Source organism: Triturus cristatus, chromosome 7 (genome assembly GCF_964204655.1).
Source record: "Triturus cristatus chromosome 7, aTriCri1.1, whole genome shotgun sequence".
In the NCBI taxonomy this organism is placed as follows: Eukaryota; Metazoa; Chordata; class Amphibia; order Caudata; family Salamandridae; genus Triturus; species Triturus cristatus.
Window position 1 is genome coordinate 714183784 of NC_140590.1, and position 26348 is coordinate 714210131.

At 43.7% G+C, this 26348-nt stretch overlaps 1 protein-coding gene across 1 annotated transcript in view; it reads left to right on the forward strand.

The window, feature by feature from the left end:
* CEP131 (centrosomal protein 131) overlaps nt 1–26348 on the forward strand; it is a 467091-nt gene that overhangs the window by 110303 nt on the left and 330440 nt on the right. The window contains exons 9-12 of the mRNA XM_085617399.1: nt 12191–12308; nt 13153–13272; nt 13563–13725; nt 15715–15812. Of these exons, the coding sequence (XP_085473525.1) occupies nt 12191–12308; nt 13153–13272; nt 13563–13725; nt 15715–15812 (499 nt within the window). The remainder of the gene's footprint in view (nt 1–12190; nt 12309–13152; nt 13273–13562; nt 13726–15714; nt 15813–26348) is intronic.

The window sequence follows — 26348 nt, forward strand, 5'->3', positions numbered from 1 at the left end:
TCTTGAGCCGTCCACTTGAACCGATTTCCGTCCCATGGGTTATTTTTTAAATCCATTGAAAACTGTTCTTCCTGGGACCACTGGGTGGCACGAGTGTGTACAGAATGTGAATATCTTTAATGGTGTATTCTGCAAAACTTGACAAGCCGAAGAGCAGTGCAATGTGCGACTTTCTAGTCAATTAGCAATTTTGTAAATAATACTGAAAATGTTTCAATTCGGGAAAATATGAGACTGTAAATTGAACATTAATTGCTGTGGAATGGGTAGTGTTCTTCAGAGTGTCCCAACCACTCCCATTCTTTCCTTCATTTCGTACAACTTTCTTCTGCAATCCCTGTTGGGCACTTATGCCCTTTTTCTCTCCACATCTTTCCGAAATCTTCAATATGTATATTTGACATTTGAAAGTCCCTCAGTTTTCCGTTTGGTAGCAATCTTCATCTCAACTTCCCCATTAATAGCACGACCAAGGGCCCGAATCTTTTGTAGCTTAAAGCGCTACCTGCAAGAGGACGAGGAAGATTAAATATACTCTGCTCAGCACTTGCGATTTATTACAGCGATACTAGCAAATGCAGCATTGCCTTTCCTGACGGGCTTTCTAAAAGTCGGCGCCGTCTCCTTCTAAAGCCACCACAGTTTTGGCAGGTGACCTCGTAGTCTGCTCACACTAATTTGCCTGCATCTTACCCAGTCCTGAGAGAACTCAAATGTCGACTCTGGGAGGCCCCCTCCATGTATAAAAGAAGCAGCTTTGCTTGCAGAGCAGTTCACCAGGGTTGTATGACGAAACAACACAGGTAAAAACATTGCATGCCTTAACAACGCGTTTTTTACCTCGCACTTTTTAGGTCTCGCCTACCCAGCACGCATGCGCGGCATAGGGAGAACCTCTTGGAATCAATCTGCTTTTGTCCCCAAAAACGTGCACGCATTGCATTGCTTTCAATGGCAACGCGTGCACGTTTGGCGCTTCCCTTGCGGGAGCGAGCTTTGGCAACAACTGTTTGTAATTAACTTCCAAACAGATGGTGCCCAAGGCTCGCTCCCGCAAGGGAATCGCTGTGTGTTCTCTCGGCTTAAGAACTCCCCGTGAGTGCGTGTGTTTTCCAGTTATCTCCCTCATGCGCTTCTTTCCCCTCTCTTGCTCCATGTCGGTCTCTCGTACGTCTACTTTTCTCCCCTCACACTGCTCTCTCTCATTCTTCTTGCTTAAGCACTGCATAGTGCATATTTATTCCAGATGACTTCCTTGTGTGCTTCCCCAGACCCTTCCCCCTCCGTGTTGTTCGACCCTTCCCCCTCTGTGTTGTTCTATAGCGCTCAGCACTGCAGTTTTGCGTATTCCAAGTGCTGTAAATCGTGGTTATTATTACCCCCCGTTTCAATAGCACCGAAATTATGAACCCTGGAAGGATGAAAAGGCAGAGGTGAACCTTTCAGGATTTGAACTCTTGATCGGCAGCTCCTACAGACATCCATCCACATCTAGCACTTAACTCACTGAGCCAACTAGCTGGTCATGTTGTCCCAGATCTAAGGTTTGGGTGGGGGCGGGGATAAACTTCTGGGCTGCTTTATGGGAATTCACTATTGAGACAGTTTTGCCTGCACATAGGAGTATTGTGCAACAGGGTCATTAGCTGTGTAATTAAGCGGTTCTATTTATAGCTTCACGGCCGATCTGGAGTCATAGCCAGGACAATATGGGCACGCGACAGAGCACATACGTTGCATAACTGTATGATTTGGTGATCTCTGCAGATAACTTGTTTATCGTGACGGACTATATAAGATCTCTTCGTTGTATGACAGGGCTCTTCATGTGTAGATATAAGCCCCCACCTCTGCCTTTGTATTTCGGTGCACTTCTGAGCTTGTAATTCTTTCAGGCTTATTTACAAGCCCCTTGCGCCTCCCTCTTGCGTCACTTTTAACATGGGAAAAACCCACCACTGTGACCTATACTTTCCATGAATACCTCAGTGGAGAAGGGTGGTGGTGTTTCAGAGAAAAACACCCATGGCTACCTCTGTGAAGCAGCAGGGTAGAATGCAAAACACTTCATAAATCGTACATAAACTATGACGGAAGGTGTGTTTACAAATTGCTGAAGTCATGTTATTTTTTTGCAAATGGTGGTTTCTGCCAACCTGGAAGTAGATACTGACACATATGGACCCAGTGACCAGCGGGAACCATTCCTGGTGGACGTCTTGAAATGAGTCAAGGAAGCCGGGTCATGTAGAAAGCATCCCCACAGCAGGTTTCCTTCAGAATGTTCTGAGTAAGTACGTCAATATGGCTGCATTACAGGGTGACGTTGTTGAAGGAAACTCTCGGGTTTAGGTGCAGGGGTCATTTTGTCTTTCAGTGCTATCGACGTCTGGTTAGGACCAAACCTCGCGGGGACTTCAGAAATTTCTTTTTCTCACCTTGGGCTCCGCGTTTAGGAAGATGCCACTGGTGCTTTTAGGCACTTGCACTGAACACATCTGCATTTTGACAACAAGAAGTTGTCTGGTTTAAACTTTGTGTACCGAGGATCTGAGGTCTCCTTTCAGGGTGTAGTGGGTCGCACGGATTGAGGTATACCCGTGTAGCACCTACAGGAGGTACAATAAAAGGATCTCATTGGTACCACCAGCTTTTTGCTGCTGGTAAATTTTCTGAGTATTTCTGTGATTTACAAGTCAGCCTTGTAGTCACACAAATAGCATTGCTCAAAATCTGTTATTAAAATATATGGCATCATGGCGCTACGGATTTGTACCATATTACCACACAACTGTAAAAGGTGTCGGAATGTAGCAAGTAAAGCACACTCTCCCGCCCTGTTGGAAACAAAAGCCCCTATGGCACTGCCCGCTTTGCCCAGTGAGTATCCGTGCTTCAGCAGAGATTTGCACAATCACCGACACTCTGCTCATTTAGCGCTTGGCCTCTCTACTGAAACTGCCATCGGCAATGACGATTTTGGTGGTGGTTTTGTGAGAAGTGACGATCGGCCCAGTAATAGCAGTGAGACCGCAGGTAGGCTTCAAAACGAAAATCACCGGAGGAGGAGGAGGGGTCGGTTGATTATCCCTGCCCATTGGAGGTCAGTTAAACTTTCATTGTACCAGGTCGACGCAAAATGCTAGAGACCTCAGTGAAGCAGCCTAAAGTGGATACATCCGTCTGTCCGTCTATCTATCTATCTATCTATCTATCTATCTATCTATCTATCTATCTATCTATCTATCTATCTATCTATCTATCTATCTATCTATCTATCTATCTATCTATCTATCTATCTATCACATCTTTTCTGTCTGTTCTGTGAATCCATCCGTCCCTTTATCCGTGGAAACTATCTACCGTTGCTTTTATTATAGCGCCTGCGACAGAGGTTTCATGGCGCTGGATGCTGATATGAAGATGATTGAAGTGTGACATTGAAATCCCTCAGTGCAATAGTTCATTTTCATTAATTCCTGGGTCTTGTGGCTCATGTGCCCCGTGTGCCCCACGGGTTGGATTACCACCTGGTTGGGCTTCATCGCTCACTAGGATCACTTGAAGGATGGGCCGGTGTTCAGACATTACCCACGCGGTGTCTGCCATCACTGTCTCAGCATAAGGAGTGTTTACATGTGATATTATCCACTATACGAGGAAGGACGTAAAAGGTCAACAATGTCTGGTATTTGTTGCTAATCTTCTTTAATAAAATACGTCTCTTCACTTTATCAGCAGCCAGTCTGTAAAATAGATTACATTCTTGGCGAAATTTCAAACCTCGTTAAATATTCATTTGGCATAAAAACGTTGCCCATCCTCCCCTCCAGAGCCGGTCTTTGCTAAGATAGCGCCCTGGGCGTGGGCAGAGGGAAACGCCCTTGCTGATGGTAGTGAATTAAATGAGGCAGCAGGGGGTCCCTTTTGTGTTCACTGGTCAGTACCTGGAAGAGCAGGGACTGGCCCCAGAACAACAACATCCCCAGACCACCCCCAGCTCACCCAAATCACAGATAGTTTAGCTGCCTCAAGTAGATGATGGTTTTCTTGATGTGTGCCAGCAGGGGTCAGAGGGTGAAGGGTGTGGGGGGGTCAAGGAAGGGGCTAAAGGGGTGTTAAAAACATCACCCACAGTATGATAATAAAGGACTTAACCCACTTTAAACTGGCAAATCAGACAGAAACGAACAGGCAGGGACAAGGCTGGAGCAAGATGAGAAGGGCGCTGCTGTTGATGTACCTTAATCCACACAGCTCCCTGCGCCCCTCAGAATATTGGCGGCCAGGGCCCAGCTGCCCATGCTGAAGGCCGGCTCTACCCCCCTCCTCTATTTCCGAAGGATGTGCCTGCAGCTGGCACAGTGAACACAAGTCACCCCAAGCCCTGCTCGAGGGTGAGGCTCACCAGTGGTCCTAACTTGTCTGCTGGAGGGCGCGGGCCTCAAGTCTCGAGCTGGTGCAGCAGTCTGTCTGACAGGGATAGAGACCAGCCACATATCCTGGATGAGCAGCGCCTATACAAAGGAATACCCTTGGCTGGTTTATTCATTGCACTGATTTACATTGCACCCACATTCCATTCCATCTTACCGACACTTTGGGGCACCGCGAACGTAAGGAATACAAGATGGCTGCGGCTATATCTAGACTACAGTGTGACACCTGTAGTTTTTCCAATCAACCAATCACAGCTTTTCAATAACGCTGAAAATAAACATTGACCACACTGCAGGAGAGAACCACAGCGTTCTTAAAACAACAAAACCTTTACTGTTTTCTTTGTGGCAAGAGTTAATCAATGCTTCTCCCTCTAACGGGAGCACATTCCAAAGCAAGCAACACTGCTGAAGTTGTAAATCAAGCATTGGCAAAGACAACAAATCTGGCTTTGGCTGAGGTTTTTGTCTTAGTCAATCCTGTTTTAAGAGGCTATACTTTTGAGGCTCCGCTGGTCCCTCTCCAATATAAACAAGCATTTGCATAGCCAATAGGTCTCGCCTTTGGGACCTTTTAAGTATTTAGCCATGTAACAGTTGATGTTGTTGCACCAAGGATATTGTGCTGAATAACTAAACAATTATAAGATCCCAAAGTCGAGACCTATTAGCTATGCCAATGCTTGTTTAGCATGCATATGTTTTTATCTTGCATACCATTACCATGCATTGTTAGTCTAAGGTAAAGATTAGTAAGGTAAATTGAATATATATATATATATAGAGGTGTATCAACAAATCAGGGGAGTGGCCATGGGGGGCCTGCTTCTCCCCCTGCTACGTGTGTCTTCACGTGGGCTGGTGGGAGGAGCAGGTCCTCAAAACTCAATTTAGCCATGAGTGAAAACCCACATAATGAAATGGTGGCGCTTTATTGACGAGGTTTTTATTGTCTGGAGGTGGGACGGAAGTAAGTGCTAAGGCTTTTGTGAAACAGATCAATGAGAATTATTTGAATCTAGAATTGACAGCTCAGATTAGCAATCAAGTTATAGAATTCCTGGATGTGCAACTGTATATAGATAAGGACAAAGTGGAAACTAAATTACATAGGAAAACAACGGCTGGAAATTCGATCCTCCATGCTAAAAGTTTGCACCCAAGACATTTAATCCAGAGCATTCGTATGGGGAGTATTTAAGAATACGGAGAATTTGTAGTTCCGAGAGTGAACTTAAATTATGTCAAAAAGAAGCTACTGGCCAATTTATTTCACGTGGCTATAACATCAAGGATTTGCACAAAGCCAGACTTAAAGCTAATGCTCAATCCAGGGATGCTAAACTATTCGGTGTCCGCAATGAAGGGGTTTCTGATACCACACCAACCCTTAGTATAGCGGAAAAACCACAGGAGATTAGGTTAATTACAACCTATAGTAAACAAGAGAGGAAAATAGTATAATCATATACACACAATGGCCCATAGTATTGACTGACATCACACTAAGTCAAATTTTACCAGATAAGCCGTCCCTGACATTCAAACATGTACCATCAATGAGGTATTCATTAGTGAGAAATAGCCCTGAGGTTAATCCTACTCAGAATTGGTTGTCACCTAAAATGGGTTCTTCAAATGCAGTTCGTGTAGGGCTTGTCAATTTGGTTTCAATATTATGCCAAGGTACACAACTGCATTCTGCAATAAACAAGTGAAGATCAAAGGGCACCATACTTGTAAGACAGAATTCGCAGTTTATATACTTGAATGTTCCTGCGTACTGAAGTACGTAGGAAGTACCAAACTACAAGTATATAATAGAATTCTGCAACACATAAGGGCTATTGTCAACTCATACCCGGTGGCGAGGCATTTTAAGCGTGTCCACCAAAACAATTTGGGGGACCTAAAGTATTTTGTGATTGGATCTGTTCTTATGTTAAGAAGCGGAGGGAAGAGGGAACATTTATTGAGGCAGATGGAATCTGAGTTAATAATTGAGTTAGACACTGAAATGCCGAATGGATTAAATATGAGTGAAGATCTTCATAATTTTTTATAACCCATTTAAATTCCATCTGAGAGGCACAAATAATTTTGGTGTCCAGACAATATGCTCCTAAACAATTAGTGATGATGACTGAATAAAATTTGAAGAGGCTTAATTAGCACCAGTCACTTTATTGCACACTCATTGCATCCTTGTATCTTTGAAATCTACTTTTTTTGCACTTTAGATAGACACTGTTGCACTTTAGAATGATTGAGGTTATGAGAGCGATATTATATCCAAAAATTTGTATGGGAAATTATGATGAACATGTGATCCATTGATAACTAAAATTTATGTCACTAATTTAGTGAGTAAATAATAGATGCTGCTATGAGAAGGCTTCAAGGAAAAATATGGAAAAAAAGATTTTTTTGCATTTTAATATGTATAGAGCACTTTAAATATCACTTTGCACTTTATATGGTACTTAGAATAGGAATATATAGCACTTTATTAGGCAATAGCAAAAACAATAACGGTGGACTATGATGATGCGACAACAATAAAACACGATACACAAGCAAAAGTAATGGCCAGGGCGAAAGTTGAGCCTGATACTTTTTAATTGGTTGTGATTATTCTGTTGACACTGCAGGTACTAAATGTACAGCCCCAAGTTTATGAGTAGGAGTACCAAAGGCCCAAGCCAATTGTAATAGATTCATGAGTGATATGATATTGACAAATAGATAAGCAATTTGTGCAACTCTGTCTTTATTGAATATAAATTTGATTATAATATTGTATTGAATTTTAATGGTATGTATAAAGTGGAAAGTTATGTATAATTAATTGTATGAAGACCAGTCCAAGTGATAGTCTTTCTTTTGTTTTTTGCCAAAGTAGCTCGCACGGGAAGTAAGGGATCAAATAAAAATGGGTAATATGACGCAGGGCAGTCATGTGATCAAGACCGCGTTTCAGCGGTCGAAATGCATCACGGACGTAGGGCATTAGCAATGAATTTCACCTGGATAAAGCACTTGAATTTCAAATTGGATGAGGTGTCCTATATCTATCTATCTATGTATCTATCTATGTATCTATATATAATATGTATATAAAATCTTTTGGGGGAGACCCCGCCTGCCCCCATACTTACCTTACATGCGTGGTAAAGTCATGCATGATAAAGGCCTATACGTGGCAAAAGCCTGCGTGGTAAAGGCACTACGATGTAAAAATTGCGTTGAAAAGACTATTTCCCATTCACAAGAGCACTCTCGCATACCCTGTTCAAATAGTAATAAAGCATTAAGGAAGGGTGAAATTGAACAGAAAAATTCAGAGCTGAAATTAACAGCTCACACAGTGTTATATAACTAAAATATTTCTCTGCAGGATACAATGATGTAGAAATCTTCAAACTTGCAATAGACTCCAAAGTGTAGGAAGATGACTGGTTCAGACAATCAAACTCGAGGATGTTATTGTATACTGCAGAATGCACAAGCCTAGGTTAGGGGACCTGGATGGTATTCAGTGCCTGGCAGCTTTCACACAATGCTGCTAGGCTGAAATCCAAAGGCAGATGAAGGGGGAGCCCAGTTTATAATACACTTAATGTGACTTCTGCTGAACGACAAACGCGTCCTGCCTGTCCACTTGATGTCTCTTTAAGGGTCTTGGTTAGGAGGCACCATTTATGCCATGAAAAGTACACTTGAATAACGTTACCAAATTGCTGGTCAGCAGCACCGCCCAGTGCAGTGAGCTGCTTCATGGCCCTTCAGGGTCAAATGCTGCAAGGCAGTCTTTTAACCTTCCACTCCTTTAGGAAAAGATGGATTTTTTCATCCTATTTGGATAATCCTCTATTTGAAGGTGCATCTTAACCCTGCCTACCTCCATTATAACACGGCACCGAGACTGGTGTAGGTCGACTCAGCAGCAGGCACCCGGTGGCAGAGCGAGCGGCACCGGCGGTCTGCGGAGGCGGCCCAGTCAAATCGGGAGCAGCTAGCAGATCCTCCTGGAGAGCCCTGGTGACCCCCACTCACTACCTCCCCCCCCGACAGTGATAACAGCACCAGGAGAAGAAAGGAGACTGAGCAGAATCTCTGTCAGAAGTTATCAGTGTCCGCACCACCACTGTCACCATCCGTCTGCCAACTAGGAGAAACGAGACTGAGCAGAACTCCTGGTATAAGGAGTCAGAGGCAAAGGTGAGGTAAGAGGCGGAAAGGGACAGAGGGCTAGAGGGGCAGACGATTGGTGGACTGCTGGATCATCTTGAGTGTTTTCTGCTGGAGGAGTCGGGAGAGGGGTATAACTAGGAGCAATCTGGAGTTAGAGGGAGGAGTAAAGCAGATGTTTTCATCATCACTCACTCACTCCTAGCCTCCTGGCTCTGTGCGTCCCGTTCCTTGTGCCGGGTTCCATGAACTGCCTCGGCCTCTTACACCCTTGCCTCTTTTGCTTCTCACTGTACTTTGGCACAGCCGCATAAGCCATTCAGCTACAGGCACAGTTGGACAGAGACTCAGGCAGCAGCATCTAGCTGGAGCGTTTCCTTCCCTTTATGTAGAGGCGTTTTCTCCTCCACCACCTGAATCACCATCCTCCCGAATTACGATTTTGCTTCTTCACGTATACCACCTACCTCTTGAATTACGCTTCTGCTCCCTTTTCTCACGACTCTGTGCCATTTATTCACGTGTTGGCACACGTATAAGCACCAGCCCCAGGAGAGTAGAGATACACTGACTAGCTGCTAACTTGAACACCGGAATACTCTCCGCATCTTGCTGGGAATAAGGAGGGGACAAGAGATTAGTCAACCAAGTGCTCGGCTACTCGGCCTGCTTTTCTTGGGGGGCTAATTACACCAAAGTCGGCAACTCCTCAGGTGAACTATGAGGTCTAGGAAGGAAAGGCGAACGGCCACTTTAGGGTCTGGTAAAAGGAAAGAGAAGTGCAAAGAGCAGAGTGAACCTAACAAGGGACTCGCACGGACTCAAGTCCATGATACACCAGATCACACAGTCCTAGTAGAGTTAGGCTGTGTCTCCCCAACTAAAACAACAAGAACTGGCTACCAACCATAGATTTACACAAAATTCACATTTGTGAAGGACACAGGGGCAGCATTATGCTCAAGTATCAAAGACCTTAGGGGTCTCCCCTCTCCTCTGCATCTAGAGGTCCTAGCTCAAAGAGAAACAGTAGCTGCGAACCCAACGCCAGAAAACAACGGAGATCAAAATATTAACAAAGAAGTACGAGATAAAAGAAGCAGTTACGAATTGACCGCACAAGGAAGAGGAAGTCCTGATCAGGCAATGTACTACAGAAACACACTTACACAAATAGAAAATAAAGCTGCAAGCATGCCCGAACCAAGCACGATCTGCAAAGGCACCTTACCTCTGTTTATGCGGGAGGCCCCTGAGGCTCCGCTCGATCCGAAAATCATAATTCTGCCCAAATCGAACTCAAAGTCCAATTTGTCCGTGGAACCTGAGTGTCACACTTTTCAAACAGCATTGGCAACAACAGCTGCAACTAGATCAGAAGACGCACCAAGCAGCTACCTAACAGCCAACTGCGAAGGACCTTTATTCATTGATCAGTTCTGACTCCCACGTCCAAACATAGATCAACACTAAAGAGAAAGAAAAAGCAGATTGGAAAGAAGGGCCAGTAATTTTTCCCAGCGTCTTGGCCCTGAATATAACAAAATCTCAGGCAGTAAATCAGCATGACAAAATGGACTGTGGTATAGAGTCGACAGACACTGAACCAGTGGAAACTGCTAAAGCTGAAACAAGTAATCTATTATACCTTACAACAGAAGAGTGAGAAAGGCTGGTAGCCTCATACTCCCCAGATATCCCTCAAGAGGATAGTAATAAAGTCCATCAAGATAGGGTTGCGGAGGAACCGCCAATGGGAATAGAAAACCTATGGTAGTCTTTATTAAACACTTTACAACTCTCAATAAAAGCTATGCAGTATTACTCAGATAAAATGGATATTCAACTATCTCTTCTTAACTTTCTGGCAATACATGTTTCAAACATTGATAATAAATTTTCTGATATGAGTAACTTGATCACAACAATACCATCATTGATAGGGTAGCTTCTTTCCGACTTAAAAAAGGCAGCAAGCAATGATAGAACAGAACATCCCACCAGCCAAGAAAAAGACACAACCGGTCTAACCTCTAGCAGCTCAGGGGCAAGCACGGTAGCGACGCCTACCGTGCCGCCATTTGATGCGATTCATCACAACCATAGACAAACCTGTCTTGGTCTTTACTCACCAACACCAGGACCTCACATAATTCATTACCTCTATGAATCCAACTCCCAGTGGATCATACTCTGAAGACAGTCGAAGTTCCCATTACCTTTATCCGGGCTGTCCCTGTGTTCCTTTGGTCCCGAGGGAGACCCTCTGTGACTATAGCAATCTGCACACTTTTGGGTCAAAACGTCGACGCGCTAGTCACAATCCTGACCCCCATTCTTTCTGCTCCACGTCAAAAGGAAATTCAACTCCCATGCATATCAGAGATTCATGTATCTAGGGATTGATGACATTTGAATGATCTTTTTAACCAGCAATACAACACTGTATAGATCTTGTTCACAACCAGCACTTGTTTGCACTGTGTCGCTTCAGCACCTGCACCGTTTTAGTTTATTACTGGTGACAGCACCCAAGTGTCATTTATACAACGTAAAAAAGGAAAAAGTGTTTCTTTTCTTCAATATAATTCTTAGATTTTTTCTTGATTGCCGTATCTCTTCCCCCCCCCCCCCCATGTTTTCCATTAACTGCTGTGACACAAATGAATAACTGTATTTTCCACTAATGTTTCTTATTCAATAAGAAAAAAAGCAAGTATCTTCACACCCAGGTTCTGAGGGGCACTGGGTTACTCCATTATACTGGATGTAATTTAAAGCATGGTTTTACAATATGGAATAATTTGATATGTTTTATAGTTGAAATGTTTCACGCAAATAAAGATATTACTTACTATTTGAAGATTTTTCAAAAATTGGCTGGATGAGCCAGATTCTCCTTTTGACAAATTCATTAAGTATCTAAGCATGTTCCTCGGTGTGTCTGTATTGTGTAGGCAGGATTGCTGTGATTTTTCTTTGTAATTTACTTAAATACCTTTAAATGTACCAAACTAATCCATCAGATGTAATTGTTCATGGACTTCTTGATGTGTAATATTCCACACGTATGAACCCATTGAAGCCTGTCGGTTTTAATCATGGAATGTCTGATTGACTTTAGTATTTGTAGAACTAGACCACCTTGATCTATATTGTTGCAGCTCTGAATGGGAATGAACCCGTTGAGGCACTAGGCCTGTGGCTCAGAGGGGGCTGATGTGCATGAAGTCCATCACAGAGAACATCTGTGAGGTGTTTTCTTTTGACTGGAGAATTCCAAGCTTTGGGCCAGTTGGTGAAAGCTTCTGTGATGAAGATCCTTTGAATGTTTTTAAACTCCTGAAAATACAATTTTTTATTTATTGAGTAATCTACTATGGACCCACTGAAATTGGGGAAACTACCTTTTTCTTATTGTCAGTGTAACCACTCTAGATGACTCGAGGTTGATTCTCTCTTGATTGTGACACTGTATATGAGGAGGGTTAATCCCGACCTCCATTTCCCTCTTCCTGCCCTCTTTTGATTTTTACATATTTTTATTTCTCACCTTGTAGATTTATCCAGCAGGTGAACCATGCAGCCATCACTATTCAACGTTGGTACAGGAGACATTCACAGAGGCGCCAGGCGGGTGCTGCTGCTCTCCGACGTATGCTCTCAAGCAAGAAAGAGGTAAGATTTCTGGAGTCTCTCCTCAATTAATTCCTTTTCTGTTGAGCTTCTCTTCCCCGCCTCTCCTTTACCCTTCTCGTAGTCCTTCTTCCTCCCCACCAATACCAGTCTCTTCTGGCCTCTCCCTTTCCTTTCCTACTTCTCCTCTCCCTCCACTATCTTCCTCCTTACCACCACCCTCTCTCTACAAGTTGCTGACCATGGAACCTTTTTTTCATAAGCAGGTGCTGTTCATTCAATTCTGTTTGTTGTGTATTATTCCCTTTGTTCATGTGTCATGTACTGTAACAGAGAGCCAGAGAAGCAGGTGAGGCCCTCTATAATAAGCAAAGTATGAGCAAGGGGACTGCTTCAGTGCAAAACTAAATTCACCTCAGCCGTGGCCCATGCAGGTAAGAGCTGTGGCACAGTATGGCCAGGTGTGGGGGGATTTCGACAGACGACAACAAGGGAAAATGTGTTATTTTTTTAATTTTCCTTCGTCATCTATCAAAATCCCCTCCCACCCGGCCCACCGCTCTTATCTGCACTGCCCGCGGATGCTCCTACTACTTCACTACTAAACAAAGTGTGTCACTACTTTTTAAATAATATTTAATGCTGATGTAAAGCTGTACTTTTCTGATCTATTACGAAAAGGGCATTTGGCTATAGAGAGATACAATGATTTGCTCAAGTATGGAAGCCAGATTTAGAACTCTGGTCTCCTGGTTCCACACTGGTCCCATTTTACCTTAGATCATTTTGCTCTCTGGTTGGGAAGGTGACTTTGAAAATTGGGATAGTCTATAAATGGCGTTAGCATGTGGCAGAAAAGACTAAAACTGTTATTTCCCTCTTTAAGGAAAAGCAGCAGCAACTTGCTGAGGAAGGTAATGCCTTGGAGGTGCAGCAGAGGAGAGAAGAAGAGCGTAAGAAAATCCGTGAAGAAAAGGCCCGTCAGGCCAGGATAGCAGCCATTCAGGTGGGCAGGGAGTGTGTCTAATGAGATCGAACCTTTTCAAGTACCATCTGTCTCCTGAAGTTTGACCTGCTCAGGATGGCTAATAGTCTTTTCAGACTGCCCCCAAACACATTCTGTACCTGTCCATTGTGGTAGTAGTGACAACCCATTCCCATCATTAAATGGCATTCTTAACTGTTGCAGATGTAGTTATGACCGAAGCAACCTGGGAAGGAGGTGATTGATTGGAAAATGGAGGGGAGAGGGAGTTGACACCCTGTCCCAGACTAACACTGGTCTTCATGTCCTAGGAGCTGCGCCAGAAGCGGGCCCAGAAGTCCTTGGAAAGCAGACGTATTGCAGAGGAAGAGCTGCAACTACTAAAGGAAAGTGGTGTTGTGGCAAAGAAGAGACCCTTCAGGGCCTTCATGCCAAAGAATGCAGTTCCCAGTAGTGCCAAGGCGAATAATGCAGGTGAGGCCATCTATGCTATAAAAGTGGCTATTGAATGCCGCGGCCATATAATCCAGGGGTAGCTATGTGTGCTACCAGCCTCAGGGATTGATAGCAACTGTAGGTCCAAGGCACAGAGGTTGTGGTGTATGCTGTGGGCTCCATAGATATGTGGTGCCCCTGTGTTTGACAGTAGGTTGCTCTTCCAGTGCATGTCAGATTCAAGGCTCCATTGATAGTGCTGTGTGCTGGCTGTAAGGCATGATGTTGGTGCTGTGTTGCTGAAACGACCAGGCTCAGTCACAGAGATGTTTGCAGCTAGAAGTGGGTCCTGATGATAATGTTCTCCAAGTGTAAGCTGGGTTTTTGTGTTATGTTCAGCAAGTCTCATTGATAATGCTGCGTGTTGCAGGTCACATGAGTGGCTCAATGGAAGTGTGATGATTGCCATGTGGCCTCACAGCACTTGCCTCATAAATGTGGTGTATATAACTAATAGCTTGCTTACAAGGCTAATCAACACTAGAAATTCTGCAGTACTATAAAAACTTGCCTGTTCTATCATTAATTCAAATCTTTCACTATTGGTGAATGCTCAAAACGGTTGCAACACCTAGAGGCCAGTAAGGTGCCACATTTGGCCTTGTACAAAGTTTAGTAGCCATACTGAAATGCATTTCAGGTTCTAATATCTCTACTTATCACAGGAACCCACTTCACACATGAATACTAACATACCTGTACAGTAACTCTCCCAGCTTGTTGAGACCTTGTTAAGGATGCCTGAAGCTACACTTTCCTCATATATTCAAAGATTGGAGCCCAATATTTATATCCCAAAATCCTTTGATCTCTTAGGCAGAGTGTGTCTGTGCCCAGCCAGAATCAGTTCTACCTTCTCTGGTGTGACTTCCTGGCAGGAGGAGGAGACTTCATTGTCAGAAGCAGACCAGGTCCTTTGAGGTGCACGGAAATCTCCTCCCCTTCCCCAACTGCAGCCCAGGTCTATTCATCCCTTTCCTGACCCACCTAGACTATCTGGAGTCACTCCTGCTCCCCAGCCTTCTGTCATCCAAGACCCAGACAGGCAATCCACATTCCAGCAGAGGCACATGGGATGACTGAGCAAGAAAATACCTACCTTCTAAAAGCGGTATTTTCAAATACAATGTAAAAATAACCGTCACTAAAGGATGCATCTTTAGATTCTGAGTTCAGGCATACTAAACGTTGTTTTCCTACCGAATTCCCCGGGCCAGGTATGTTTATAAGATGCTATAAACAAACTCCCCATTCTTTCCTATGGAGAACAGGTAGCCTTGCAATAGTGAAAAACGAAATTGGCCGTAGTTCACTATCAGGACATGCCACACACACCAGGGCATGTCCTACCTTTCACATACACTGCACCCTGCCCACAGGGGTACCTTGGGCTTACCTTAGGGGTGGCTGACATGTAAGAAAAGGGAAGGTTAGGGACTGGCAAGTGTGTGCACTGGCCAAGTCAACATGGCAGTAACAAACTGCGCGCAGACTCAGCAATGGCAGGTCTGAGTTACCTTTTCAGGGCTACTCACGTGGGTGGCACAATCGGTGCTGCAGGCCCACTAGTAGCATTTGATTTACAGGCCCTGGCACACTCAGTGCACTTTACTAGGGACTAACAAGTAAATCAAATATCCAATCATAGAAAAACCAATACATAACACAATTTACAGAGATCGTATGCACTTTAGTGCTAATTAGCAGTGGTAAAGTGCCCAGAGTCCTAAAACCAACACAAACAGGTCAGGAAACAATTGGAGGAAGAAGCAAAAAGTTTGGGGATAATCCTGCAAAAAAGGGCCATTTCCAACACATTGGGTATTTGAAAATCTATTGGCTAGTGGAGGCATGGAAGTAAAACAAGTTTAAATGGCGCCAAAATCTGTGATCACCTTTGCATGTTGGTTTTTGGGAGGAGAAGTGAGTGCATAGATGTCTGAGCATGTTGCATTTGGTACTTTCCAGGTCTGGGTTTCCATGGTATCACAGAGCTGGAGGGAGTTTTCCTGCCTTCGGACTCTGTTTCCCCTACATCGACTAAAAAGGTGGATGAAATTCCACAGGTAAATTACTTTTTGATGGTGTTGTCTTTAACTCTATAACATAATAACATAACATGTGTATTTGTAAAGAGCACGTTCACCGATTGGTCTCTTGGCGCTGAATAACAGATGTTTATTAAGTAGAGGCAGCCAATCGGATCTTCTCGCAAGATCTCTTGGTTCTGTGGATCCCCTGCGGCGAGCCTTAATTTCCTAAACTACTCAATGTATTTACATCATATCACAAAAACATGCTTTCTGGATCAAGATCTAGCTGTCTGCCAAATTTGGTGTAATTCTGTTAAGCAGTTTTTTGCGATATCGCTGTTCAATTTTTATATGGTAAAATTAATGGGAATATCACATCTTGGGACCCCCTAACCCTCCAATTTATCAGTCCCCGCTTAATGGATCCCCCTGAAACTTTCAGGAAGGGTTGAGGCAAACGGTGCCAAAGTTATAAGCAAACCAAAAAAATGCTTTTCCTGTGGTCCCTAACTATAACTACCCAGTCCGCCACTGTGTAATGCGAGTATGCAGGCCTCGAAAAATCTCCTCGCCCACTCACTTGAGTCAGATGTTATCAGGTCGAGCTGTATGTAGGAACTACTTGTCGAGACTGCCGGTTCCGATCCCGGCGAACTACAAAAATGTCCGCCGCTCACTCCGACGCATGCGCGGAGGAAGGTCAGGCGTGTTAAAGCCTAGCCTCCCTCGATCAGTGACGCTTTGCGTTCACTTGTGCTTACACGTTCCTAGAATCTACTTACCCGAGTTCCCCAGGACTCTGCACCTCTTTGGTTGTTTCGGCGTTTGGAGCGGCATCTGTTTCACGGTCCTCCTTCGCGGCAGCATCCCACCTGCAGCTCCTTCTCGATGGCGTCCCACTTGTGGCTCCTTCTCGGTGGCGTCCCCCCTGCGGCTTCTCTCGGCGGCGTTGCTTCTGTGGTTACATTCTCGGTGGCGTCTTCCCTTTGGGACCTCTGTGGGCTGCGACTATTGGGGGCGTTTTGTGAACCTGCAAATAGAAGAAAGAGAAGAAAGAATTCAAGACTGCATTTTTGGACTTTAGCGGTAAATGCGCTCTCGCGCTGCTTTTTTATTTATTTTTTCTGAAGCTACTTACCTTATCCTGCTCCTGGCACTGTGGGGATCCATCCTTTTTTCTTCGATGAACCTATTGTAAAGAAAGAAGGAATACCTGAAGAAAAGGTTATTTTTTGTCGTTATTTTTACGCAATGGTTTCAAATAAAATACGCCTTGATGTATTATTATTACAAGCAAGACTTGGCATAAAGGTAGACTTTAGCATTTACACAGAAGATTACATTTAATTTTGTTTCACAAGGTTCACATATCTCAATATTGGTTCTTATTTATTGTAGAACCAGATAGAAGTCTTACACGTCATAAAGAGGGAGGGATTTACAGACTTTGGTCTCATTATTGTAAGGTAGGGAACAGTACCAGAAGTAGACTAAAAAGAGGATATAGAGTGAAGATTCCTGCATATTAACTTGTTCTCTGTCACTTATTACTTTCCCATAGCCTCGTGCCTTATCCTGACGGGTCCTGTGCCACTGAGAGTATATACAAGGGATCTATTCCTCTGTTCTTTGTTTTGTTACCCTCCTTCCCCAGGTCACCATTGTCACTTTGACTTGGTTGGGTGGGTGCAATGTGGCTTAGGGAAGTTGTGGACTTTGCTTCATGTCCTGACGTTTCTGTGAAAATACATTGAACCCTGACACTACTCGCCTGTTCTGGCGAGTTGACAAAGAACAGGTGTTCTGTTCTGTCAGAAAGGGAAGGAGCAATAAAGATGCCTTTAAATCTTATTTTTATATTATCACTTTGCTCTGTGTTCTGAGACAGAGGTCAGTAGTCAGCTTACAATTACTTTTCCTTCTCTGATTGAAGAGTTCCAGGATTTTGTAACGTGAACTGTCAGACCTACTGTACGAAGTGTGAAATGAAAGGCTGTAGGGAATCTGGCTTTTCCCAACACACATTTAAATAGCAAATAAGTCAACTGTACTAACATTTTTAAATATATTTCAGTAGTTGTGAAAGCCCATTTTTTGTTCTTCCATGTGATGAAAAAAATATTTTAATTGGATGAAAAACAAATCAGAACACTTAACTTGGTGATGTGCAAATGATGAATGTTTTCTGAAACCCAAGTTTCATGTATTACTGTTAATATACAATATGGTTTTATTAGTAAAGCTTCAAGGTAGTGGGAAGGTTTTTGGCCATTTCTTGGTAATGCATTGTTTGTAAATGACAGTGTGCTACCACATCATGCTTAAGTAATATATTTATTAAAAGTGAGTGTTTCAACATGAACTGAGAAACACTCCTGCCTAGATTGCAATGCTATTAGTAAACTGAGAGACAGGTCAAGTACATTACAGTTAGGTTGAGTAAATTATTCATGTTACTCGACCTGCAGATCAAGTAACATTTTTATAATTTTCGAGGTCCGGTATGTGCGTGCGTGTGTGTGTGTGTGTGTGTGTGTGTGTGTGTGTGTGTGTGTGTATATATTTATATTACCTACTGACGGTCTCCTGCGCTTGTTTTTAGGTCTCGCCTGACCCAGCGCATGCGCTGGTCTGGCGAGACTTATTGAGAGGGCTCCAAAAAGTACTACCAGGCTAGCCTAGAGCTACAGTGCATGTGCGCGGGCGCGCGCACCGCGATTACTTTCACTTTCGCGGCCGCAGGGCCGCTTGGCATAGCCAATAGGTCTTGCTTTTGGGACCTTATCAGTGTTTAGCTATGCAACTGTTGCATGGCTAAACACTTATAAGGTCCCAAAGGCGAGACCTATTGGCTATGCCAATGCTTGTTAATCGAGCCACCGGGTGAGCCGGGTCCTGGGAGCATGCAAATGTTTATTAAAAAAAACTGTAGGCTGCGCATATGGCCCCCCCCAGGGCATTTCTATGCTTCAGGGACCACCACCTCCCCAGGGCTGTATTTAAAAAAAAAAAAAAAAAAAAAAAACAGCATGGCGGCACCCCCTACTCTCTCCCCCCCCCCCCCCCCCAGGGCTTTTAATAGCCCCATTGACGACCACCTCCCAGGGGGCAATTGCTTTTGAAAAAGAGGGAGGAGGACCGTGCGGCCCCCCTCCCAGGCCATATACGAGCCGAGGGACCACCACCTCCCTGGGGGCGGCCAATGCACAACAAAGGAAGGGGGCCACATGGCCCTCCTCTTGAAGCGATATATATGGCCCTGGGGACCTCCACCCTCCAGGGCTGGCTCCTTCTATGTCCCGGAATGCCCTCCCTGGGACATAGCTGTTTGCTTTTGCTTGGCGGGAGCTGACAGCTCCCGCCCAGCAAAAGTAAACACTCTGCAAAAGCAAACATTCTGCTTCCAGCAAGCGGGAGCTGTCAAACTGCTCCTTCTTGCTGGAAGCAGAGTTTTCATCTCATTCCCTGCCCTCAGACATGCAGGTGCTTAAGGAGATGAAAATATTGCTCTTGCACGCATGGAGTTGCATTTCTAGCAGCTCCCTGTGTGCGACAGCAATGCCGGCACTCGCAGGAGACGGGAAGCCGACTGTGACCCTGGGGGACCAGTGCACCAGGGGGCACCCAGGGACACATGCCTAGGTCCCAGGGAATGGGGTCCCCAGGGCCGAAATCGGCCTGGGGAGGGTGCTGCGTGGACCCCTTCCCCATTCTTTTATGACCGAGCCCCGGGGAATGGGCGGTCCCCCTCCCCGTATTCTTTAGTAGTATGCAAAGGTCTGCAAAGGTCTTCCTGGCATTTCCAACGTTGATGGACGGCTTGAAAAAAAAAGCCCACGAGCACGTTTTCATTCATTTTGGTGATGCCTTATTGATGCAGAAGAATATGAGCACATCTCCCCCAAACAAAGAAGCACTCACTTCATTTGATCAATAGAAAGTACCCCTGTTTGTTGGAGATTCACTTCTTTGTAGGCTCGTCCTCTCCTCTTGATGAGGATTCTTGTTATCACAGATTATTGGATGAAGACATTGGAGGAACAATCACATTGCCGAAATTACATGCACACAAGTTAACTGATAACATTACCTTGTGGTCCTTTACACAGTTCTAGTGCAGAATATGCACAAGAGATTTTAACCGAGGTAGAACTTACTAATAAAACAGATGAAAGTGCTCCAGTTGGGTAGATGTTTTTTTCTGCAAAACTGAGGATTCTTCTTGGAATAAAATGAGATTTTATTCAGGCCAAGGTGCGCATTTCATAGAAATTTAACCTCAATGGCAACCACTTACAAATAAATATATATATATATATATATATATATATATATATATATATATATATATATATATTTTGCAGCTCCCAAAACTCTCGTAAATCCCACAGAGTTAAGCACTCGAAGGAGGGGTTTGTATCGATTATTCTTTTATTTCGGCAGAAATCAAATTAACAAGACAGACGCGTTTCAAATCGATCTTCATCAGTGTCTCGATGGCAAGACCGCGCGCCCTACATTTAAATACACATTGCGTCATGTATTGCGCGACAGCGTGAAACAGATTCACCTGACAATCACTAAAACAGAAGATGGCTCAGATCCCGCTTTTAACAATACTTTTGGGGCGGCCATCTTGGAATGATACATTCATTCATGTCCATACAGTTCAGGTCTCTTAAATCAGGGAACCATGATACAAACGATAATTATATGGGACATAATTCATCCAATAATACAACATATTTCAATAAATCAACAGATCGTCATGAAAAAAGAATATTCCATTATCATGCGAGAAACAGTATAACGCCATGTATTGGCCATCGTTCCCTATACATTGAAGGAGACAGGGAATGGACAGAAAAAGAAAGGAAAGAAACAGGAGAGAGGAGATGGGAAACATGGGAAACATATGTAGGTCAGACAGCGAAAAGAGAGGTGAAGACAATATAACATTAGTAAGCATCACATGTAGGGATTTCGAGCTCATATCCACAATTGAGGTAGATGTAAGATCAAGATATCTCCAAAGGGTATACTCATCTACCCAAGTGTACATTCAATTCTTCCCCACTATTGAGACCGTGCGGGGCCTTTGTATGCAGATCTATAATGTAGCGGGATTCTAATCTGCGTAATCTTTGGACTCTATCACCCCCTCTGATGTTTACGGGCACATGATCGAGACCGAAGTACTGTAGGAGGTCCCTGTTACTGTGGTGTATGGTGGCAAAATGCCTGGCTACCGGGTAATTTGCATCGTTCTTATTTAATGCGCGCTGGTGTTCCAAAATGCGCATTTTAACACTATTGATAGTGCTGCCGATGTATTTGAGCCCGCACGGGCAAAGGAGACAATACACTACATGAGTGGTGGAACAAGTGATGAAAAGCTGGCATATCCTTAAAACCGATACAGTCATCGGTAAGGACATTCCGAAAGAACCAATGATTACCTTTCGGAAATCGAGATCACTCCGTGATAAACTGGTGCAGAGCCATTTATCACCACTGCCACAACCCACGGGTACTCTAAAGGCTCTACACGGATTTTTCCCTTGCGGGAAGTGTAGAGCCTGTAAAAAGTGCAAGAGAGTTCTCACATATAATATCCCAGGGGTCAGGCGACCAAGATGCATTGACAAATTCATCACTTGTTCCACCACTCATGTAGTGTATTGTCTCCTTTGCCCGTGCGGGCTCAAATACATCGGCAGCACTATCAATAGTGTTAAAATGCGCATTTTGGAACACCAGCGCGCAATAAATAAGAACGATGCAAATTACCCGGTAGCCAGGCATTTTGCCACCATACACCACAGTAACAGGGACCTCCTACAGTACTTCGGTCTCGATCATGTGCCCGTAAACATCAGAGGGGGTGATAGAGTCCAAAGATTACGCAGATTAGAATCCCGCTACATTATAGATCTGCATACAAAGGCCCCGCACGGTCTCAATAGTGGGGAAGAATTGAATGTACACTTGGGTAGATGAGTATACCCTTTGGAGATATCTTGATCTTACATCTACCTCAATTGTGGATATGAGCTCGAAATCCCTACATGTGATGCTTACTAATGTTATATTGTCTTCACCTCTCTTTTCGCTGTCTGACCTACATATGTTTCCCATGTTTCCCATCTCCTCTCTCCTGTTTCTTTCCTTTCTTTTTCTGTCCATTCCCTGTCTCCTTCAATGTATAGGGAACGATGGCCAATACATGGCGTTATACTGTTTCTCGCATGATAATGGAATATTCTTTTTTCATGACGATCTGTTGATTTATTGAAATATGTAGTATTATTGGATGAATTATGTCCCATATAATTATCGTTTGTATCATGGTTCCCTGGTTTAAGAGACCTGAACTGTATGGACATGAATGAATGTATCATTCCAAGATGGCCGCCCCAAAAGTATTGTTAAAAGCGGGATCTGAGCCATCTTCTGTTTTAGTGATTGTCAGGTGAATCTGTTTCACGCTGTCGCGCAATACATGACGCAATGTGTATTTAAATGTAGGGCGCGCGGTCTTGCCATCGAGACACTGATGAAGATCGATTCGAAACGCGTCTGTCTTGTTAATTTGATTTCTGCCGAAATAAAAGAATAATCGATACAAACCCCTCCTTCGAGTGCTTAACTCTGTGGGATTTACGAGAGTTTTGGGAGCTGCAATTTTTGTGGGGCACCGCCACATCATAGCACCCGCCTGCGAGTGACCCGGCTGCCGGTGCAACTTTGGGAGCTTTTATATATATATATATATATATATATATATAATATATTACCTACTGGCGGTCGCCAGTAGGTAGTTATAGTTAGGACCCCTTTTCCATAGGAAAACCTCAACATTCTATTTTGAATAACTTTGGCGCCGGTCGATGAATCCTCGCGAATTTCTCAAAATAGGTGGGGCGCTACGCTCCGCTCCTACCCTGAAAGTCTCGGGGGGGATTCGTCAAGCGGGGGATGAGATAAAAGGGGGGTCCCAAAACGCGTTTTTCCCATGCATTTTTCCATAGGACCTTTAGAACGAGCTACAGCCCGAACGGCTGAACAGAATTACTAGAAATTTGGCAGAGAGGTAGTCCCTAGGTCAAGGAAGTGCCTTTTGTAGGTTTGGTGTAAATCTGTTCAGTAGATTCTGAGAAAATAGCCTTTAAATCAATATATATATCTGAGCCCGCTTACGGTACGCTTACCGTACGCTTACCGTAAGCGTACGGTGCGCGAGCGCGATTCTGATTGGCTCTTAGATCTTAGTAAACATTCGAATCGGCCGAAACCAGGAAGCGGCGTCCGCCATTTTGTCTCTCGCACTGAGTGTTATTTATCAAACATGATGGCCAAAAACATGTTACGGGGCTGTTTTGACAACTCCCTCACACATAATCATGTTGAGGGAGTCCCCAAACATCCCCCAAGAGCAAAAACGGTTCTATTTTTTTTTCGGCAATTTCGCCGAGTACGCTTACCGTACGCTTACCGTAAGCGTACGGTAAAAAAAAAAAAAAAAAACACTATCCACACTTACCCCACCCCCTGTGCTTTTGCTTGTCGTAGGCCACCAAATGTACAGGGCTTATTAATAGGTAAAAAAAAAAAAAATTTTGGCAACATGAAATTATAAAATCGAAATAAAAAAAACACTATCCACATTGACCCCACCCCCTGTGCTTTTGGTGGCCGAAGGCCACCAAATGTACAGGGCTTATTAAAGTTGATAAAAACCGTGCACGGAACGAACTGCGTTAAGTGGGCGCGCACGCCTCGAATGGCGTAAAGTAACTTAGCATTTAAAAAACCGTACAAATTCACTGAAAAAACCATAGGTTTCACACATGTTATAGTTAGCGAAAATGTTACTGATAAAAAACCTGTGAAATTGCCCCGTTATAGTTAGTGCTGGCAACTATAACTCACGCGACCGCAATCTTCTGCTGATGACATATGTGTCTTTATGAAAAAAAAAATATTTGTAATATATGTATAGCTAAAAATGTATGGAAGAAGACATGGGCAAATAAGTGTCTAAATACAGTATTAGCATCAGCAGAGGATTGCGGTCGCGTGAGTTATAGTTGCCAGCACTAACTATAACGGGGCAATTTCACAGGTTTTTTATCAGTAAAATTTTCGCTAACTATAACATGTGTGAAACCTATGGTTTTTTCTGTGAATATATATATATATATATATATATATATCCGGTGCCCCAGTTGAAGCCCAACTTAAGTAAGTCACATATTACATGACATCACTGATGACATCTCCAATGACTATAACTATAACGGGGGAATTTCAATGGTTTTGTACGAGTGAAAAGTCCAGCTAACTAGAACGCCCCTGAAACCTATGGTTTTTTTCAGTGAATTTCAATGGTTTTTTAAATGCTAATTTCTAACTATGTGACGTCATCAGCAGTGGATTGCGGTCGCGCGAGTTATAGTTAGCTGAACTAACTATAACGGAGGAATTTCAATGGTTTTTTACGAGTGAAATGTCCAGCTAACTATAACATGTATGAAACCTATGGTTTTTTCAGTGAATTTGCAAGGTTTTTTAAATGCTAATTCCTAACTATAACGTGTGTGAAAACTATGGTTTTTTCAGTGAATTTGCAAGGTTTTTAAAATGCTAATTCCTAAGTGTAAAACCTATATCTTCCATAAACTTATAAACAGTTTAAAAAAAAAAAGTTTTTCACCGTGCACGCACGGTGCGCGCACCGTCTCCGTGTGCGCATGCGTGCGTGCTCCGTGTGTGCGTGCGTGCTCCGTGTGCGCATGCGTGCGTGCTCCGTGTGCGCATGCGTGTGTGCTCCGTGTGCGCATGCGTGCGTGCTTTGTGTGCGCATGCGTACGTGCTCCGTGTGCGCATGCGTGCACGCTCCGTGCGTGCTCCGTGCAAGTCATGTGATTACGAAACAACACTTTTCATTGGTTCAAAGTAGTTTCAGTTCAAGAATCTTCCAACACCACACCCACTCCCCTCATTATTACTTCTTATTTCCTGGTAGAAGGAGCTGAACTGCTTTTCTTGCACCTGAAAATGGCAGAACAGGACACTTCTTCAGGGAGTGAGGAGGAGACCTTTGTGCCCCCAAGGCTGAGGAAACAAAAGGACTCCTTTATTTGGCAATTTTTTACTTTTCCAGACGGTCAGAAGAAGGTGAATGCTCCTAAAGTCACCTGCACTGTTTGTGGAGTGGTCTTATCTAGAGGAGACCCTAAAAAAAATACTCCTTTAGTATTTACTCCATGATAAGGCACTTTAAAGCAATGCATCCTGTGGCTTATGCTCGCGCTGCAAGAGACAACCCTCCAGCAGCTCAGCCGAGCACATCCGCAGCTTCACCTGCTTCCAGACCTCTGGATATGCACCCTCTGTTCGAGAAGGTGCATATACGGTGCAATGTGTGCAATGCTGTTCTCTGTTATGGTGAGAGCAGCATTAACCTAATAGAGAACAAGATAAAGCAGCACACATGCTCCACCCCCTAATTTTTTTCCTTTTTATTTTTTTTGTTCCTGGTGAACAGTTTTTTTTTTTTTTTTTTTTTTATTTTGTTGCTGCATTTTTCTTTTTTTTTTTGCTGCTCGACAAAAAACAACAGTTCTTTTCAGAACTCACTTCACTTCTCCAAGAAGAGCTATATTCCTAATATACTGTGTTGTAATTTTTTTAATTAATTTTTTGCCACCGTGCGCGCACATTGCGCGCACCCAGCGATTTTTTTGAAAAAAAATAAAATGTTTTTTTCACACTTCGGGGTCCTTCAGGGACCCCCTGACAAAGGCTAGGGGGTCAGGAACTCTCTACCCTGCCCCCTTTTCACGTTCTCCACCTTTCTTTTTCACTGTCACACACAAAATGGCGGCCGACACTTCCTGATTTCGACCGATTCAAATGTTGACTGACATCTAACCACCAATCAGAATTACGCTCGCGCACGTTAAGGTGCGCGCACGGTGCGCGGTTATAGATATTGATGTGCTTTTAACTGCAATTTTCTCAGGAACTACTGAATAGATTGACACCATATATGCAAAAGGCACATCCCTGACCTGAGGACTACCTCTTTGCCAAATTTCAAGTAATTCTCTTCAGCCGTTCGGGCTGTACCTTCGACTAAAGGTCCTACGGGAAAATGCATGGGGAAAACGTGTTTTGGGACCCCCCTTTTTTCTCGGCCCCCGCTTGACGAATCACCCCGAGACTTTCAGGGTAGGAGCTCAGCGGAGCGCCCCATTAGTTTTGAAAATTTCGCGAGGATTCGTCAACCGGCGCCAAAGTTATTCAAAATAGAATTTTCAGATTTCCTATGGAAACTCGGTCCTAACTATAACTATCTACTGGCGACCGCCAGTAGATAATATATATATATATATTGTGTATATATATGTATGTATGTATATGTATATATAGTATATCGCAGTGGCAATTGCCACTGTGTAGTTCTAGTTAAAATTGTGTTTCCATAGGAAACACTTTTTTCAATTTGCTTTTATCTTTGATGCCATTTGAGGAATCTTACCAAAATTTCCCCCCCAAAATGTT